Below are 16,342 nucleotides of genomic sequence, written 5' to 3'. Positions count from 1 at the left end.
AATGCATTTAAAAGTTTATCTGAAGCTTATACGATGCTTCAGCAGTCTGAGTTTGTCATATTAAGTGGATATCTGCCACATTTAGCATTAAATTCCCTCTTTATGTTTCCTTGGACAGTGTTTCCCTGCTGAGCTGCAGTGGAAGTATAGTAACAAAAAGAGGGACTTTGGCAATAAAAAGACTGTAATGTTGAAAGATATCTACTTGATTGGACTAATTTGAATGGCTGAAGCTTCATATTACCTTCAGATAAAGTTTTAAATACATGTTGACACAGAAGGAGGCTTGTGGATTTTGTCCGCAATCACTTGTAAGTGCATTATGAAGGGATCTTTTCATGGTCAGTATGAACAGGAGGAATGATTACAGTGAGCAAAACCTGTTTCAATCCCAGCACACTACATATACTGTTTTATTTTAGCACTGTATACCTCAGAAATAGGCTGCTTTTCAGGGGAAGTACAATAAAAATGTTAAGCAATAATCTGTAACATATTGACTGTGTTGGTGTCTTCTATCTGATGAGGGGTCCTAGCTTGGACAGAGGATCCATTGGATCCAAAAACGAAGAAGAATAAGATTAAGCTACAATTTAATATGCTGTGGTGGAAAGTACAACTTTGTGAGTGTTTATAATTTATGCTCCTTTTTAGTTATAGTATAGTAGTTAGTTTTAACATTTGTTTTCTTTTGTATTTATTTGATGCTTCATATCTATATTGTTTGTGTTTTTACTTTATGCTGCACACATAAAGTAAATGATTGATTGACTATATCTGTTCACCAGCCAAAATTACCAGTTAATTTGATTTTATATACAAAACATGTGACATGTGATGCATGGCCCTGCATACCCGCACAGGTGTTTTCACATATTGTGGCTGATTACACCTGCTGGAGTCTTGCGAAGCTCCAAGGTCACCAGACTCTGGGTACTAATAATAATGATGAAGTTCAAAGTTGCTCCACATCAAACTCCAATCACGTCCAGTCTGTGCACACATCCTCAAAGCCCTGAGAAAAGTTTTAATCAGATAAAATAAGTGAAAACACCTGTGGGGATCGACCGCAGGCTTGCAAAGTTTTTGAACTACTCAACAGTTTATAAGAGTTCAAATGAGCTTCACCCGACATTTAAACATTTAGAAGTTCATTGAAATGCCAATAAAATGCCACCGATATTAACAGTCCACTAATATAACAGATTTAACACTCTGAAAGGAGCCATTCTGCTTCATGAATACTTTTACTTTAGATATAGTGAGTTAATTCTACTAGTAGAACCAATAGAAGTAGTACAAGTCATGTGAATTCTGTATTGAGGACTTTTACTTGTAACAGAGTACTTTTACATAATGGTATTTCTACCCTTACTTAAGGATGTGAGTATTTCTTCCACCACTATGTAACAAATGACAGTGTTTTCGGTTCATAGACCCCAGTTGCAATTAGACTCCTTTTCACAGCCAAATTGAGACATTTCAAGTAGCCGTTCGTTCGTCAGACTTATAAGAAAAGTCCTCTCCAGTTCAATTTTCCTTCCCTAAGCTTGACACTAGACATTTAATCAGTCGAAACACATGAGCAAAGACTACATAGCTTGTAACAGGATTTCTTAAGGTCAATAAAACACCTGAGTCCTGAGTTATTCTCTATTTGATGTAATTTCACATAAACCATATTAAATTATAGTTTAATCTTATCCATCCTCACTTTGGGACCCAGCAGATCATTTGTCCCCTCAGTGAGAAGACTCCAGTAGACACAGACATTAGAAAATGCTGCTTAATTATCTGTTACAGATCATTAAGTAATATTTAATTCCCATCATAATTCTTTTTTTTTTTAAAAAAACAACCCTTTCATATAAACATATGTTGCACCATTTCCCTGTACAGCAGAAGAACTGTGTACTGAAAACCTCCTTGCCTTCAGTGTTAAGCCTGAAGGGTAAAGGAACAGATGGGCATGGGGAGGCTCAGGGGGTCACAAAACTCTTAGTCCCATATGTCCTCGTCTTCCAGTTCCCACCATCTAATGCTTTAAGCCTGCAGTGCAACACAAAGAGCCTTTCACAATGGTTTACCATCAGTACAGGTCAAACTACGGCAATCACTTCCTTTCACTCACAAGTAACAGGCCTTTGACTTCTAGTACTGTCAAACTATTACTTTATACTACGTAACATTTAGCATACATGTCATATACATACATATCAGTATAAGAACAGTAGCCATTGTATTTCATTTCTTTACTCATGATTATGAGACACATTGCCCTCTATTTCAATGCAGCATGTCAACAAACATTTAAATGATTTATATACAGTATATATAGGATTATTTTCATGATGGATTAATTTGCCAATTATTTTTGAAATTAATGAATGATGTCTTGTCTTCAGATGTCTTGTTTTCATTTCAACCTAAAGATATTCAGTTTACAATGATTTAAAACAAAGAAAGGCAGCAAATCCGCTCATTTCAGAAGCTTAAGCCAGAGAATATTTAGTTTTTAAACTATTTTTGCTTAAACAATGGCTGAAATGATTGTCAAAATAGCTTTAGATTTTTTTAGTCAACAACTAATCACCTCAGATCTAAATATTTCGCAATAGTCCTAACTTGAAACAATTAAGAACCAGCGGGAGATGGTTGGAAAATGGCTCTGAATCTGAATCATCTTTAACAGAGGCTGAAGGTAAACTTTTATGTTGTGTTCACTGGTAATTAAAAGTAGTTAAATGCATTATTTTGGTTGGTGGTGGTGGTGGTTGGAGCTGTCTGGATATAACCTGGAACAGCAAACTATCTTCATCTGCATCATCCAGGCTAAAGAGATATCGGCAAAAGGAAGGAAACTTGTTTCAGGCTTTGAGAGTGAGCAAGCACATTCACTGCTCTGTGAGGCCACCACTGCCATATAAGAAAATTAGCATACAGCTGATGTTCTGCCCCAAGGGTGAAAAGAGATGGCTAAAGGCCTTTTGGTTTTAGGGAAAAGGGCCCCGCCGACTGCATTGCTCCACTCCCTCATTGTCCTCTTCATGTGAACTCCATATGTCCCCCTAGTGGCAGGTGTCACGGTGTGACCTCTGACCCGGCATGCTACTTTTGTGGGTGAGGGTGAGGTTGTATTGTTCACAGCGAGGCAGTTGTCTAGACTGTTTGGCCACTGGATGAAAGAAAACAATGTCTCATTAAGCATTGTACCTATGATGGCGATTCTTCTCACTGATAGAGAGAACATACTGCTATAAAGCACAGTCATTTCTTAATAGACGAGACTGAGGACGTCAGACGCATTTATCAATTAATATTATAGTATTTAAATATGAGGAAGTTTTTGAAGTTGAATTAAAGTTACACAGTTTTCTAAAATTGTATTTTTGGATGTTTGAAAGGATAAAAACCATGTAACAAGTGTCACTGTCTACAATCCATAAACTTCAGTCCCAATTAGGTTACTTTTTTTAGAGCCAAAATTAGCAGCCAGATTTGCAAGAAGATATTCATTCATCAGAATGTGATATGAATGATGGAGTAAACAAATGACTGTACAAGACTGTCATTAAATAATGCTATATTTATTTAGTTTTAAAATAGTTTCTTTTTGTTCTACAGACATAATTTCAAGGAAGTCAAGGACTTGCAGAAGCAACAAAATAAACACCTTTTTTTTGTTAATTTAAAATACTGACAGCGAAATAAAACAAAACAAAACAAAAAAAAATATAACAGAAGAGCAAGGCTAAATTACCGGTAATGAGGATAATATCAAGACTTGAGGTTAAAGATGTGACCAAAACATGCTATGTGCAACCGTAATTGAGAGCATCGCTGCCCTATTTTCTACCAAACCTCTATCTCTAAAAAATAAAGACATGAGCAATGTCTTACTTACATTTCATAAGGAACAATAGCAAGAATGGATTTTGCAAGCAGAAGTGGTCTGGTAAAAGAACTCTCGTTACAGTGGTAGCTGCATATAGTGGAAAGAACTGGCCAATGAAAAACAAACAAAAAAAACAAAACACGTCACATTATACGAAACTGTATCTTGAGTTTGAAGCATGAATTCGTGTCACCTCATTTCACAACAAATACACCGACTTCCAAATTAAAATATTTTAGACTTATGGAGCAAATTTTAAAAAAAGAATAAGCCAGAAGCAAAAAAAATTCAAACAGGGAAAGAAAACAAAAACATAAAAATTCCATTTAGACTTTGGTTTAGTTCCTTATATTCAGGATTTTCCCTTTCTGTGACCAGCAGAAGTAAAATAGTATGATACTACTATTCCAAGCATCACTTAGGAAACTAGATGTTATCCAAAACATGCTAAACAGTATATGAAGGTGAATCAATGATAAAAATTTACCAGCAGTACTGCATGAGGACAAAAATAAGACCACAGGGAAAAAGAGAGAACAAGCAGGCCCTGAGGATCAGGGTAAGAACAGTTCATACAGTAAATGTCTCTTCTAGAAATGCCCTACACGTGGGCACAAACTCAACACCACTTTTACTCTTTTTTTATACATGTGCTAAATTCACATCTATTATTAAAATATTTATTGTCGAGATAGCAAAATCCACTGCTTTGTAAGGTAAAAGAATAAGCTTTATACGATTCTAAAAGAAAATAGTGCACATTTCAAGGCAGTCAGGCCATCTTGCTTTGCAGTATTCAATGGAAGATACATTTCCTCAGTTGTTATAAAGGGGTCCCCAGAGGTTTAAAGGAGTTTGCATTCACTCAGGACAAGCATGCAAACCATAAGTGCACCCGGTCAGCACTGCAGGGTCATACATTCACAGATAATCACCTGGGACACTCTCAGACTCTAAGAAAAAATATGTAAAAAAAACTGAAATGTACATCATTTATATTGCCAATATGCCGGAGATAGTTTGGCTGTGGTGGAAATGAGTCATAATTTTTTAGTGTTGTGATGTGTGCGCTTGTGTTTTTGCCCTCAGAGTCTTGATTTTAACCAGTGGTTTTCTTTACTTTCATGAAAAGAATAAGCTTGTAATATGGTAGTAGCGAAAAAAAAAAAAAGCTGTAAATTTGGGAATAAACAAAAAACTCAATAGTCCTGGGCACTGTATAGTAAAGCAATGCAGCCTGAACTAAATGTGAAACCAGTGGTGAGACTTTTGAAAACAAAATTGACCGTAGGGAGGTACAAAGAGAACCTAGCCATCTAAGGTCTACTGTACAACAGAAAGTGTACCAGCTGCCGTTTTGTCTTGACTGCAGGTGACTGCAGGTAAAAATGCCGAATCCAGTCTGAAAATACACCAGTCTGTACTGAAGCAGGTCAACAGCCACGTCGTGATACTGACCTGCTCTCAAGCAGCAACTTTTTTAAGTTTTTCACTATACAGCTTGCAAGCACACAAGACAAAATGACTACCTACATCCGTTATCGAGGGGGGAACTGAGGTATTAAATGAAGGGAGGATATTGCTATCATTAACAGATCACTCTTACGTACATTTCCACCTGCACTTGAAGTGCCGTCCCATTTTATTACAACTAAATTCATAGCTGACAAGTCGAGATCAGGGAATCACATCAGTAGAATGGCTTTGATACATATGATTGTTCAACAGTAAGTTTTAAAACAAACAGTGCTCTGGAGCAGGAAGAGTCCACGAGCGGTTACAGGCGAGGCTGCAACTCTAGGAAGGATTTCAGCCGTAACATGGAGGCGAGGCGAGGCGAGGCGAGAGGGGGTGAGGAGGAGTGAGAGGGAGAAAATGAGGAGTTCTTCAGTGTACAAGTTGTTTAAAGTAGGTATTTGTGTCCGGTGTCCTCGTCCAGCGTGAGGTCCACCACTTCAGGAGGGGACACCCAGTTGGGCTGAGGGGAAACAGTAGTCCAGAGCTGTGGCTGATTTGTGCTGTTTAACTGCTCCACTGAGTTCTCCTTCCAGGTGGACAAACTCTTTATCACACCTCCACATGGATGGGCACATCTGGATTTAGAAAAAAAAAAAAGTTGAATTCACTTGCACAATCAATTCATAATATCTGAAATAATCAAAACTTCTACAGATAAAGTTTCCCGACTGTCTTTACCGTGCTTTCTCTTGCACTCCGACTATTTCCACCTCACTGTCTGAGGAAGCAATGTTAATCTGGCCCTTGTGTTGAGAACTCTCCTTGTGCGACAGCTCTGCCTCCACGTGGCCTGAAACAAATAAAAGAGGAACACAGTCACACATTGTATGGAGGGCCGGAGCATTAGTGAGCTTCAGGCCTTGCTGACATATAAAGACTGCAGCTGCTTTGACACAGACAGGAACAAAACAATGATGAATCTGACACTTGTGTTTGAAAAGCTGACTGGATAGCATGGAGTGACACGTTGGGACAAAACAGAAATTGAAGACTTTATATTCATGTTTTGACAATGCCAGCTAGTCCCTCATAGAAAAAGGTCAATTCTTTTGTCTTGAAGCAAGGCAGCGAGACTTTTTTATAGCACCAAATGCAAGCCAGTGGAGTGTGGGATGAAGGCAGAAGTACTTCAAAGGCTTCTTGCTGAGATTAATAAAACCGTTTCCCCCACATAGCACGCTGCTTATTGATGACACCCATGCCTCTAAATGTCCTGTCTTCACTAAGAGGAGTGGAAAGTATCAGTTTTGGATATACCGGGTTTGTAACTGACCTGAGATAGAGCTCAGAGCTCTTATACACCCAGAGTGAGCTGCCATATCCTGGCCTCTGTGTGTTTTTAGCTCATGCTTTATCACCGTGGGCCGGACTGTCTCCACACTCATACTCTCCTGGTTAGAATCAGTGTCTGAAATATCATAGTGACCCACTACTGGAGGCCCGTCTGCAGAAAACAAAGAAAACACTTCATTATTCAAATCATGCCTGAGAATAGTGGGACTCTGTTTGGAACAGAGACTGGACACTGCATCCACAGTCCTGCTAGCTGCAGCGTCTACAAGAAAAACAAGGAAACACACCCTGTTTTCCCCAGTTGCAAAGGCTTAAAACATTTTGGCTAATTCGATTTGATGATACTAGTCCTGCTGTAGACCATGAACAATTACAGGAACCTCCCTCCTTCTGTGAATAAAGTTATCACTTTTTAAAGGCTTTTATATTCTGAAGCGTGGTTGTGTTTGCAATGTATTAATAAACCGTGTGCAAAAGCCATTTTTTCTCTCCATTTATTGCTTTTAAAATAACAGCCATTCACATAAAAACTACACTAGAATACAGTCATTACAAAAACACTTCAAAATAATCTTACTCGGTGAATGAAATGCAGTGGGATAATAAAAAGCCAAAACAACACAACAAGAACTCTGTGGAAGAGCGGGAACGTGTATCTTAGTTCTACCTTGTAAAGAGGAGTCCCTAGCAGAGACGCGCACACTCTGCTATCCAGACATGTCTGTGGGGGTGTGTGTGAGGGGGTTCGTCTGGACAGCATGTACTATGAGAGAACACTGCCTATGAATAGCTGATTGGTCAGAAATGGGCAGGTACCAGGGTTACCACAGAAACCGAGCACTTGCTAATGTAAAGGCCATGTAGTAAAGAAAGAAACAAGGACTCATGTAAACCAGGATAGTCTCTTTGGTAAACAATGGACTGTCCTTAGGTGTTTTTAATGCACACGGTTTGTGATTGTATGCACAAGGCTCCCTTTACTGTGTTGACAAAACCGTTGATTTAAAGGTAATTTCAGTTTTAAACAAATACAGGACAGCAGTCGTTGGATCCATTTAAACCCAAAATGGCAACGTAATTATGCAACATGAAATTAAAAAAAACACCAATATTCACACCATTTGAAACAAAACAAAAAAAAACATTAGGCCAAGAGGAAACAACTAAATAGATAAAATGTTCTGTCAGTCACCGTTAATCAGCATAAGCAAAGCTATACCTTGCACTCATGCTGCTGATGAGAACTTATTTGGCCTTGCACATTCTATATACTAATATAATCACATGCAAACAGGTGGGGAGACGAAGCTTTCAGCTTTAGGTTTTGTAAAACTGACAGTCATAGGGCTACATATACACATAAAGGAAATGTCACACTTTTTTTAACATCCTAACTATAAATATGATTAGGCCAAAGATTCCTTCATCGATGTCTTTGATGGTTAGATAGTGTCAGTAGTGTTAAGGACCGTGACACTATAGTCATCTACATCATAAAAATAGTTTGAGGAGACGGGGGTTGAGGAGGAATGTTTCCACCTCAAAAGACCACAGGATCTGAACCAGAGAAGGCCACTTGATCACCCAGATCAGTCACTTTTTAGGAAGTCAGTAAACATTGCCATGCACCGTACTGCAGCTGCATTGCTGCTGTGTAATTATTATTATATGATGCCTGGGTTTTCAGTTTAAAGTCAAGCTGCGAAAACACGCAGTGCCTTGTGGAGAGACACAGGCCAAGCTGGCAGACCAGTGCAAATAAAAAATTAACTAGGCGAATATTATATGAGTACAGATTTGAGGCTCTTGATCTGCAGCTAATAGCCACAACAAAAAGGAACCCATGCCTTGTCTGATGTCCATAATCTATACACAGGCTACTAAAAATAAAAATTAGGATTCATCTCTCCCTCACTAGTTTCTTGTTACTGCACGAAGGCAGCGATAGCAGCAAATGTAACAGACAGGCAAACGTTAAAAAATGTAAACATCTAATCTAATTGCGTAATATGATTTTAAAAAGCAAGGGATTGTGTGGGTTAGTATAGTGGGTTTATATTTGTAGGTAAATCTATTTTTTTTTTTAATATGTCTTGATGTTAGTAAAGCTATGCCACCAAAATCAAGTTGTCACAAGAGTTTTAAAAGTCCTGAACCACTTACAAGCAAAGTGCAAACATAGTTCAGGAGAAAGGAGGGCGGTGTATAGTGTTGAACCTGATTCCTAAAGAAATAGTACTATGATGCTCTATCTATCATTCCCAGCACGAATTCAGGATGACAAGGCACATGCTATTATGCAGCAGCACCCCGCCTAGCACTGTAATGATGGCTGCCCAGCCACTGTAATGCACATTCTGTATGAATGACAAAATCAGCTATTGGTTATGCTTGTGTGTATGTGTGTGTGTACAGCTGTGAAACAAAACAAAAAAAAACAAACAAGCCATACAATAAGCAATACAATAAGAGCCCTGACTCAACAGTCTATTGAGATATGCTCCATGTCCGTGTCACAGATGCTGCAGAAATCAAACAGGTGAGTTGAATTATTCAGAATGTCAAATCTCACAGTGATTCAGTGCCAGCAGATGCACTAGGCCTCGGGTCCGCACAGAGTCAAGTTCCAATTGACCAGCTCAGGCCCAGCTGCTGTTGATGGTTTATCCGTTTAAGTGACCTTGCATCGTTTTACCTATTAAATACCCACTGCCATGCTTTCTGCATCAACTAGTTCTACACTTGGTAAGATCAAAGTATGAAACTGCGAGGAGTGAAGTAGAAGTGAAATCTAAACATTCAAGAGACCAGGGTCTGGAACACCTAGATTTCCATTCTGAGTGACCACTTCAGGTAGGATGTTGTTGTTTATAGGGGTAGGGGTGAGACTGTTGTTCTCTCGTGCCAACATGTAGGCAGCCATAGTCTCTGCAGACTCTGACGATGGCAAAAAGGAACTGGGCGGGGATGGGCGTGCCCCCTGCTGCTGCCCCTCTAGGGCATCACTTGAGCGTTTGGACGAGTCGTTGTCCGAGTCGAGGTGTGCGAGCTTTTCCATCCAGATGCGGAAGCGCTCCTCAGTCTGGCGCTGCATCACAGCGAAACGCGTCATGGCCTCCTCCAGAACGCTGCCGATGCCGTTCCTGTCCCACGAACTGGTGTCCAGCAGCCCATGAATCTGGGCGCCCACTCTGGATCTCTCCGATGCACGTCTGAAGCCAGCTTTAAAGACATTGAGGCCAAGCCATAAGAAAATACAGTAGCACTTTCATGCTTCGGAGGTGGACTTTTGTATTAAAAAGAGAAAATGACAGTTTGTTTTTGGTTACGTGCAGATCGACTCTTTCATGCTGATGGACTACATCATGCAGTTGAAGCACTCAAATCTGTGTGCGGGATGTAAAAGATGGTTGAAAGCATTTCATGTACTACAGAAGATAACTGGATGTCTTGGGCGACTGATTTAGTGGCTGTGGTTTGGATAATGTGTTAACTGGTGAGACTTTGGAGTAAACACACCCATTTAAGGCAAATGAAGTACAAACCTATGATGCAAGAGCGACAGATATGTTTAACTGATAATATTTGAATTATCTTTATAAGTATGTGGTAGGGTTAGTATGAGCCAAAATAGGCATCTTATATAATACCTCTACAGTGCTCCTGAACAAGACTAGATAAACTAGTTCCACTCTGGAAATACAATAAAAAGTGACATACAAAATAATTGATTAAACAAAAGCCTTGACACACCACAAGCTAAGTTCTGAATTTATTGGAAAAGAAAAACACCTACCAGAACCAACCAAACAGGTTATATTCTAAGAAATGTAATCACAGTGAAAAGATCAGCCTAAAGTAAACAAAGAGACTTCTCTTCCAATAGCAGTGGGCCTGTAAATACCACCCTGATAGTAGCTACTTAAACAAAACTCAACTCACCCAAGAGATTTCTACAAACATCAGAAAACATCAGGTTAACTTCGAGCACAAACATAGGGTCGATGTGCGAGCAGACAATACTGTCAGTGTTTATTTTTATTATTAGACACTTCTGTGCCTGAGTTTAGTTTACAGCACAGACATGATATGCATTCATATTTTCTAGTCAGATGACACAAGAGCTATCCAACTCTGTCAATGTGCTACAGAGCCAATTATAGAGAAGAGAACCACCTGTTTGCAGTTCTACAAAGCTTTGTTACCTCTTGTGTAGGCAGAGTGAAGTGTATGATAGACCAAGGGTTAAAGAATATTCTGTCCGCAGGACAGAAAAGCAGGATATACGAAATACCTAGTAGTCTTCAGCGGAAAGACATTTTAACTAAACCCCCCTAAATTGAAAAGATGATCTATTAAACTGACTTTTAAGCATTCTAATAAAATGGCACATTAAGACTATACAAGACTATATTTCTATCAGCATCCCAAGACTGAAGAGTAGCTGCAGCAGTCTAACACAGTGAGATCATACACCATTGTCTATTCACAGCAAAGGCTGAGGATATAAATGGCTCACTTGTTGAATTGCAGAACTCACAATGTAGGTTAGATTAACACAACTCTGTTTATATCATTCCATGAGTTGAAGAATGTTCACTAGACTTCCACAGCATGCAAACGGTGAGACAAAGTACCAAGTACAAAACATATATTACTACAAGTGACTGGGCGTAGACCCTTCTAAACAGAGAATCTAAATATCTAAAGACAGGATGAATGAAGACAAATGATGAGTGAGGAAATAACTAAAAAAAAAATGATGTGACTGAGAAGAACGAACAAAGCAGTGTTTGTATTGATCTGATGTTACAAAGGCTTTGTACGGCCGAATGACATGTTCTCACTATATGTAGCAAGTGTACAATTTAATTTGGGTTGAAAATTTAAAGTTTACGCAGCCGGCTTCTTATTGTTAAGTGTTCGACTCTTGATTGTCGTACACTGTTGGCCTATGAGTCCATCTATTACTATGTGATAGAGTGTTTTACATGGGATTTCTAAGTGGCTGATACCCTGGACTGTGGTAGTAGTACTGTGCCATAAGCATGTGTTGTGAACAATGGATTTTACCTGGAATATCTGTCTTGATTGTCTTGCTGCCTCCCGAAGTGTCATCATCGTCATCCTCAGAGGAGCTGGTGCTGGAGTCACATGTGAGCTCGCTGTCACTTGTACTGCTGTCCTGCAGCAGGTTATATTTCTTCCGTGCCGCTGCCTCTCGTTTTTGCCTCAGCAAACGCATGCGCTCCTTGTGTTTCTGGCTCCGGTGACCTTTCACTTTTGCCAGTTTTCCATTGGTTTGTTTTTCCTGCCCTCCTGCTGCTACCATGGTGGGCTGGCAGCGGTTTTTCTTTGCAGCCATTGCATTGGGAGGCATCTCGCTCTCCGAACGTGAACGCCGAGACTTCCTCCCCCCGGCTGCCGTGGCAGATGTTTGCTTTCCTGCTGCCTGGCCAGGATCATTTGTAGCTTCCATATTGCCATCTTCCTCTTCTCCTGCGGCAGGAGCAGCGCCTTCTTCCCCTGAGGAGAGCGTGTCTGAGTCAGCAAGGTGGCCACTGGATGAAGGGGAAAGCATGCAGGGGTTTGAGGAGTCACTCTCATAGATATGACGTGAGACAGGTTTGTCACTTCCTGTTGAGGCATGCTGGGACTCTGGGGAGTCTCTGCGGAGCTCCTTCATCAGGCATGGCATGGAGAGGAGACTCTGCTCACCCTCTGTATGCAAGGGGCTCTCTTCTTCCTTTTCCCTTGGTGGTGAGCTGGTACTTGTGGTGGTCTCTGTTTTGAAGTGCTCATCCTGCTCTCCCTGAACAGAAGTTGTGGCTGATTGTGCTTCATCAAGGCACTCTGAGGGGCACTCAGCATCCACAAATTCCTCTGCCTTCTCTGAATCAGCCATCTTCATGCTAGTTGAGCCCAGAGCCCAGTGGTCCAGCAAACATGGACCAATGTGCCTGGACAGGAGCTCACCTGCAGGAAGGAAAACATAATGTCACTAAAGTCAATTCACAGTCTGCATCTGTGCAAGATGCTGGGTGTCACACTGAGTGCTCAGAGAGCAAGGGACATAGTATCTATATGTTTTCACAAGGCACACTTTCAGTACAGTAAGCATTGAGCATAAAATGCACTGCCACTCTAGTTTTCTGCTTTCTACAAGTATTTGTAGATTAAAGTACAACGTGTATAATAGATCTAATACTCAAAGGGAATATCAAATATAGTGGTCATTCAGAATTATTATTATTGGAGTCACACGGGCCCCAAAATATTTATTTCAAACCTGTAGATCTTTGATTCAACTACATATATAAATTAGAGCAATTTCCTCCTTTCTTACCATTTCAAGCACATAAGAAATAATATCGTGCATTTTATACTAGGTTAAAATGTTGCATGACCACTGACTTCACATACCGAAAACAACAAATAATTGCAATTTATGCACCATTTTAGCCATAATATCCAAAGAGCGGTGTTGTTGGTGGGCAAGTAACTAACGTAATGTTGGCTGGATCTTAGGAGCAATGACTGTTACTTTTACTTTTTGCTGCCTTTTTCCCCCACTTTTCCGTCTCTTACAGCAAGAGAGCGAACTGGTGAATGCATGTTAAACCTCTTCAGTCACATTAAACTCCGTGTGTCTATTACGAGACATTTATTTGTGCCTGGCTGAATGACTTTAGTTAGTTATGTCTGTGGCTAGCTGATGCTAACACAGGCTTGGCATCCAGACACTACTTTTAGCTGCGTAGTGAAGCTAACCTCGATCATAACCTCACACACATACACACACAACACAAACTTGGCGAGAACAGGTCGTGGAAAAAAATATTCAGATTGCAGGACAGCTGCCTTGCAAGATCCTAAAAATGGAAGCAGTATGTAGCCACCCAGAGGCGAAACAGGCAGGATCATGTCAGCAGCTATGAGCTAACTTAGCATTTTAAATCGGCTGCGCTAGTTGCAACTTACCGCGGCGTTAGTTTTATTCTTCTTTTCCCAGTGTCAGACTTTTCAACATCTTCGGTAATTTGTTACCTCTCTAATTTATGCAGCATAAATAATGCAATGCTAAATATACTTTACTTCTTTACAACTTGGAAGAATTTGTTTTTGGCGCAGTGCGCTCGCACCTTCGCGAGCTCTGTTAGCCTTTAGCAGTTAGCTGTGTGTTTATTTTAAAATGTCTCCATCAGCCGTCCGTCGGTCACAAAGCTACGTGCGTCACTTCCGGCCTTTTTTGATGACCGAGCGCCCCTGCTGGTCGGTCATGAATACTACAGGACGAGAAAATACTGCAGGGCAACCAGGGATGTTTACACATTCAACGGCCACTTCATCAGGTACACCTGTGCAACCCAATGCAATCCAGTACAGTAGTTTTACCATAAATTGTACATTTACGAAGCTTATACATATATATACATATACTTATATACTTTTTAAGTTTTTGTTGATGTTGTCAGAAAGGTGATAATTCTACTTTATGTTTATTATTGAGGTCGTAGTGGATAGTGGCGGTGTACTGGAGGGCATTATATTGAAAAGTGATACTAATATTTTGTCCCCCTCATGTATGTTAATAGATTGAACAAAATATTAGGAACACCATTCAATATAATGCCCTCCAGTACACCACCAGCCACTACAACCTGAATTATAACAAGTACAGTACTATGTGAAGTTTTATAATACTGTACTTGCACTTCACTATTCCCTATTTCAGAGGGAAATATCACATTTTTTGCTCCACTAACACTACATTTATTTGAAAACTATGGTTACTATTCTGTTGATTAGGACTTCACAATGTACAATTTCATTTAGCAGACGCTTTTATCCAAAGTGACGTACATCTGAAAGCTGATACAACACTTGAACACAAATGAGCATATAAAATACAATGGATTGTTATGCACTGAATTAAGTACCCAACAGTGTGTAAATAGTTCAAATGAGCTCAATCTCAACCAGTTACAACATGTAAATACTGTTTAATATTACATCAGTAATAATACTCCACTAATATACAATAACATTGACAGGAGACATTTTTCTGACATAATAGCCACTTTTACTGTTGATACTTAAAGTATATTTTTCTGTGCATACTTCTGTTCTCTTAAGTTTCAAATGCAGGACCTTTACTTGTCACTGTGTATTTTTACATTATTGTTACTTAAAGTTCCCTCCAGACATGTATTAAGACATAAATATACTCTATTTGGAACCATAATGTGTGTCTGATGTGGTTTTTTCCACAAAAAAAGTGTAATTACCTCTTTAAAATCCTTAAAATGGCATCTACTCCTTCTCCCTCATTAAAAATTCCAGAATCTATAAATATGTAAATATATTTCATCTCAGACTGAAAGACACAAAATGTTCCCTTACGTCACTGTAAAGTCTATTCTCTGTGTACGTGCACTGCAGGCTTCAAGTTTCCACATCGCACACTCTGATTTTCAATAAGCACAGAGAAACTTTCCACTTTCAGCAGATGAATGTGAAAACATCCTTTCAGTATCAGACTTTGAACATACATCATTCTGCACGGTGAAGCTCAAACATCCAACTGAAGGAACAAGAGGGAAAAACACATTTCTGAGTAAAAGTAAGAGTCAAACTTTTTAAATGTAAAACTAGCTTTACTTAATTTTACTTAAGTAACAGTAAGTATGCTACTAGCCCTGTTATGGTCAGATTAACCTGCTGGAGTGCCTGGGGTAAAATTGAGTAGCAGGGCCCCTATTAACCCCTTCTTCTCACTAAGTGTCAGACATGTGTGGCAATTATTAAATTCAACATTAATGTAGCAAAAGACAACATATAAGCACAGTATGAGCTGAAATTTTGACACAGGGTCCCTGTTCAAGATAAGGCCTCAGGTGATAAAGCAGAACCCTCCCTAAGGCCCCTATCATGTCTGTTGATATTGAATTTAAAACGTGCAATTAATGAAATTCAAGTTGTTTGCGTCACTTATTTAGCTATGGAGATGTAGGGTTGGATGAGTGGGTGTTTATAGGCTTAAAATGTCCGAAGAAATGTCTTACAACAATATGTTGGATACAAATATTAATTTAAAAAAAGTGTATAAATATCTCTCCTTAAATTTAATGAATAAGGAGACCATGAAATAAACACATAAGAAATAATTGTTTAATAATTTTAACAAGTGGATTATAATTATTTCACAATTACCTGATTTACTTAAAACGTATAAAATAGTTAGAATTAAGTCTTAAAATAAGAAAAATATATGTATTTATTTTAGTTATATCTATATGTGTTTTTTATGTTTCATTATTGAATATCTGTTGATGTATTTAATCACTTATTTAGTTATTTATTGCAGTGTATATTGAAATAAAAGACATTATAGTTTTATCATGTTTTTTTTCTATCTAAACTTTATTAACGAAATCGCATATAACAAAACAACATAACCAGAGAACAAAACATGAATAACAGATTAATAATACGAAAATAGAACGAGCATAAACGTATGAATAGTAAAACATAGATTTTAATGACATAACATAACATAATATTTAGAAAATAGAATAAAAGAAAAGAAAAAAAGGCGTAGTTGTCTCCGTTGAAGCACTTCCGGGTCAGTGTGAC

At 39.0% G+C, this 16,342-nt stretch overlaps 1 protein-coding gene across 3 annotated transcripts; it reads right to left on the bottom strand.

Moving 5' to 3' along the window:
• Window positions 1-3,566: 3,566 nt before the first annotated feature.
• c19h18orf25 (chromosome 19 C18orf25 homolog) lies at window positions 3,567-13,913 on the bottom strand. Of its 3 annotated transcripts, XM_042395114.1 has the most exons (5): window positions 13,688-13,910; window positions 11,780-12,682; window positions 6,687-6,857; window positions 6,092-6,203; window positions 3,567-5,988 (listed from the first exon to the last, which is right to left on the bottom strand). In XM_042395114.1, exons 2-5 carry the CDS (start codon window positions 12,615-12,617, stop codon window positions 5,799-5,801), a joined length of 1,311 nt encoding a protein of 436 aa, XP_042251048.1. In that variant the 5' UTR covers window positions 12,618-12,682; window positions 13,688-13,910; the 3' UTR covers window positions 3,567-5,798. The 3 variants fall into 3 exon arrangements, with proteins under 3 accessions (XP_042251048.1, XP_042251050.1, XP_042251049.1); XM_042395116.1 differs by lacking the exon at window positions 6,687-6,857 and having other exon boundaries at window positions 13,688-13,908; XM_042395115.1 differs by lacking the exons at window positions 3,567-5,988; window positions 6,092-6,203; window positions 6,687-6,857 and adding an exon at window positions 7,185-9,928 and having other exon boundaries at window positions 13,688-13,913.
• Between the last annotated feature and the right edge of the window lie 2,429 nt (window positions 13,914-16,342).

Source organism: Thunnus maccoyii, chromosome 19 (genome assembly GCF_910596095.1).
Source record: "Thunnus maccoyii chromosome 19, fThuMac1.1, whole genome shotgun sequence".
NCBI classification, from domain to species: Eukaryota; Metazoa; Chordata; class Actinopteri; order Scombriformes; family Scombridae; genus Thunnus; species Thunnus maccoyii.
This window is presented reverse-complemented; position numbering and strand designations above follow the sequence as displayed.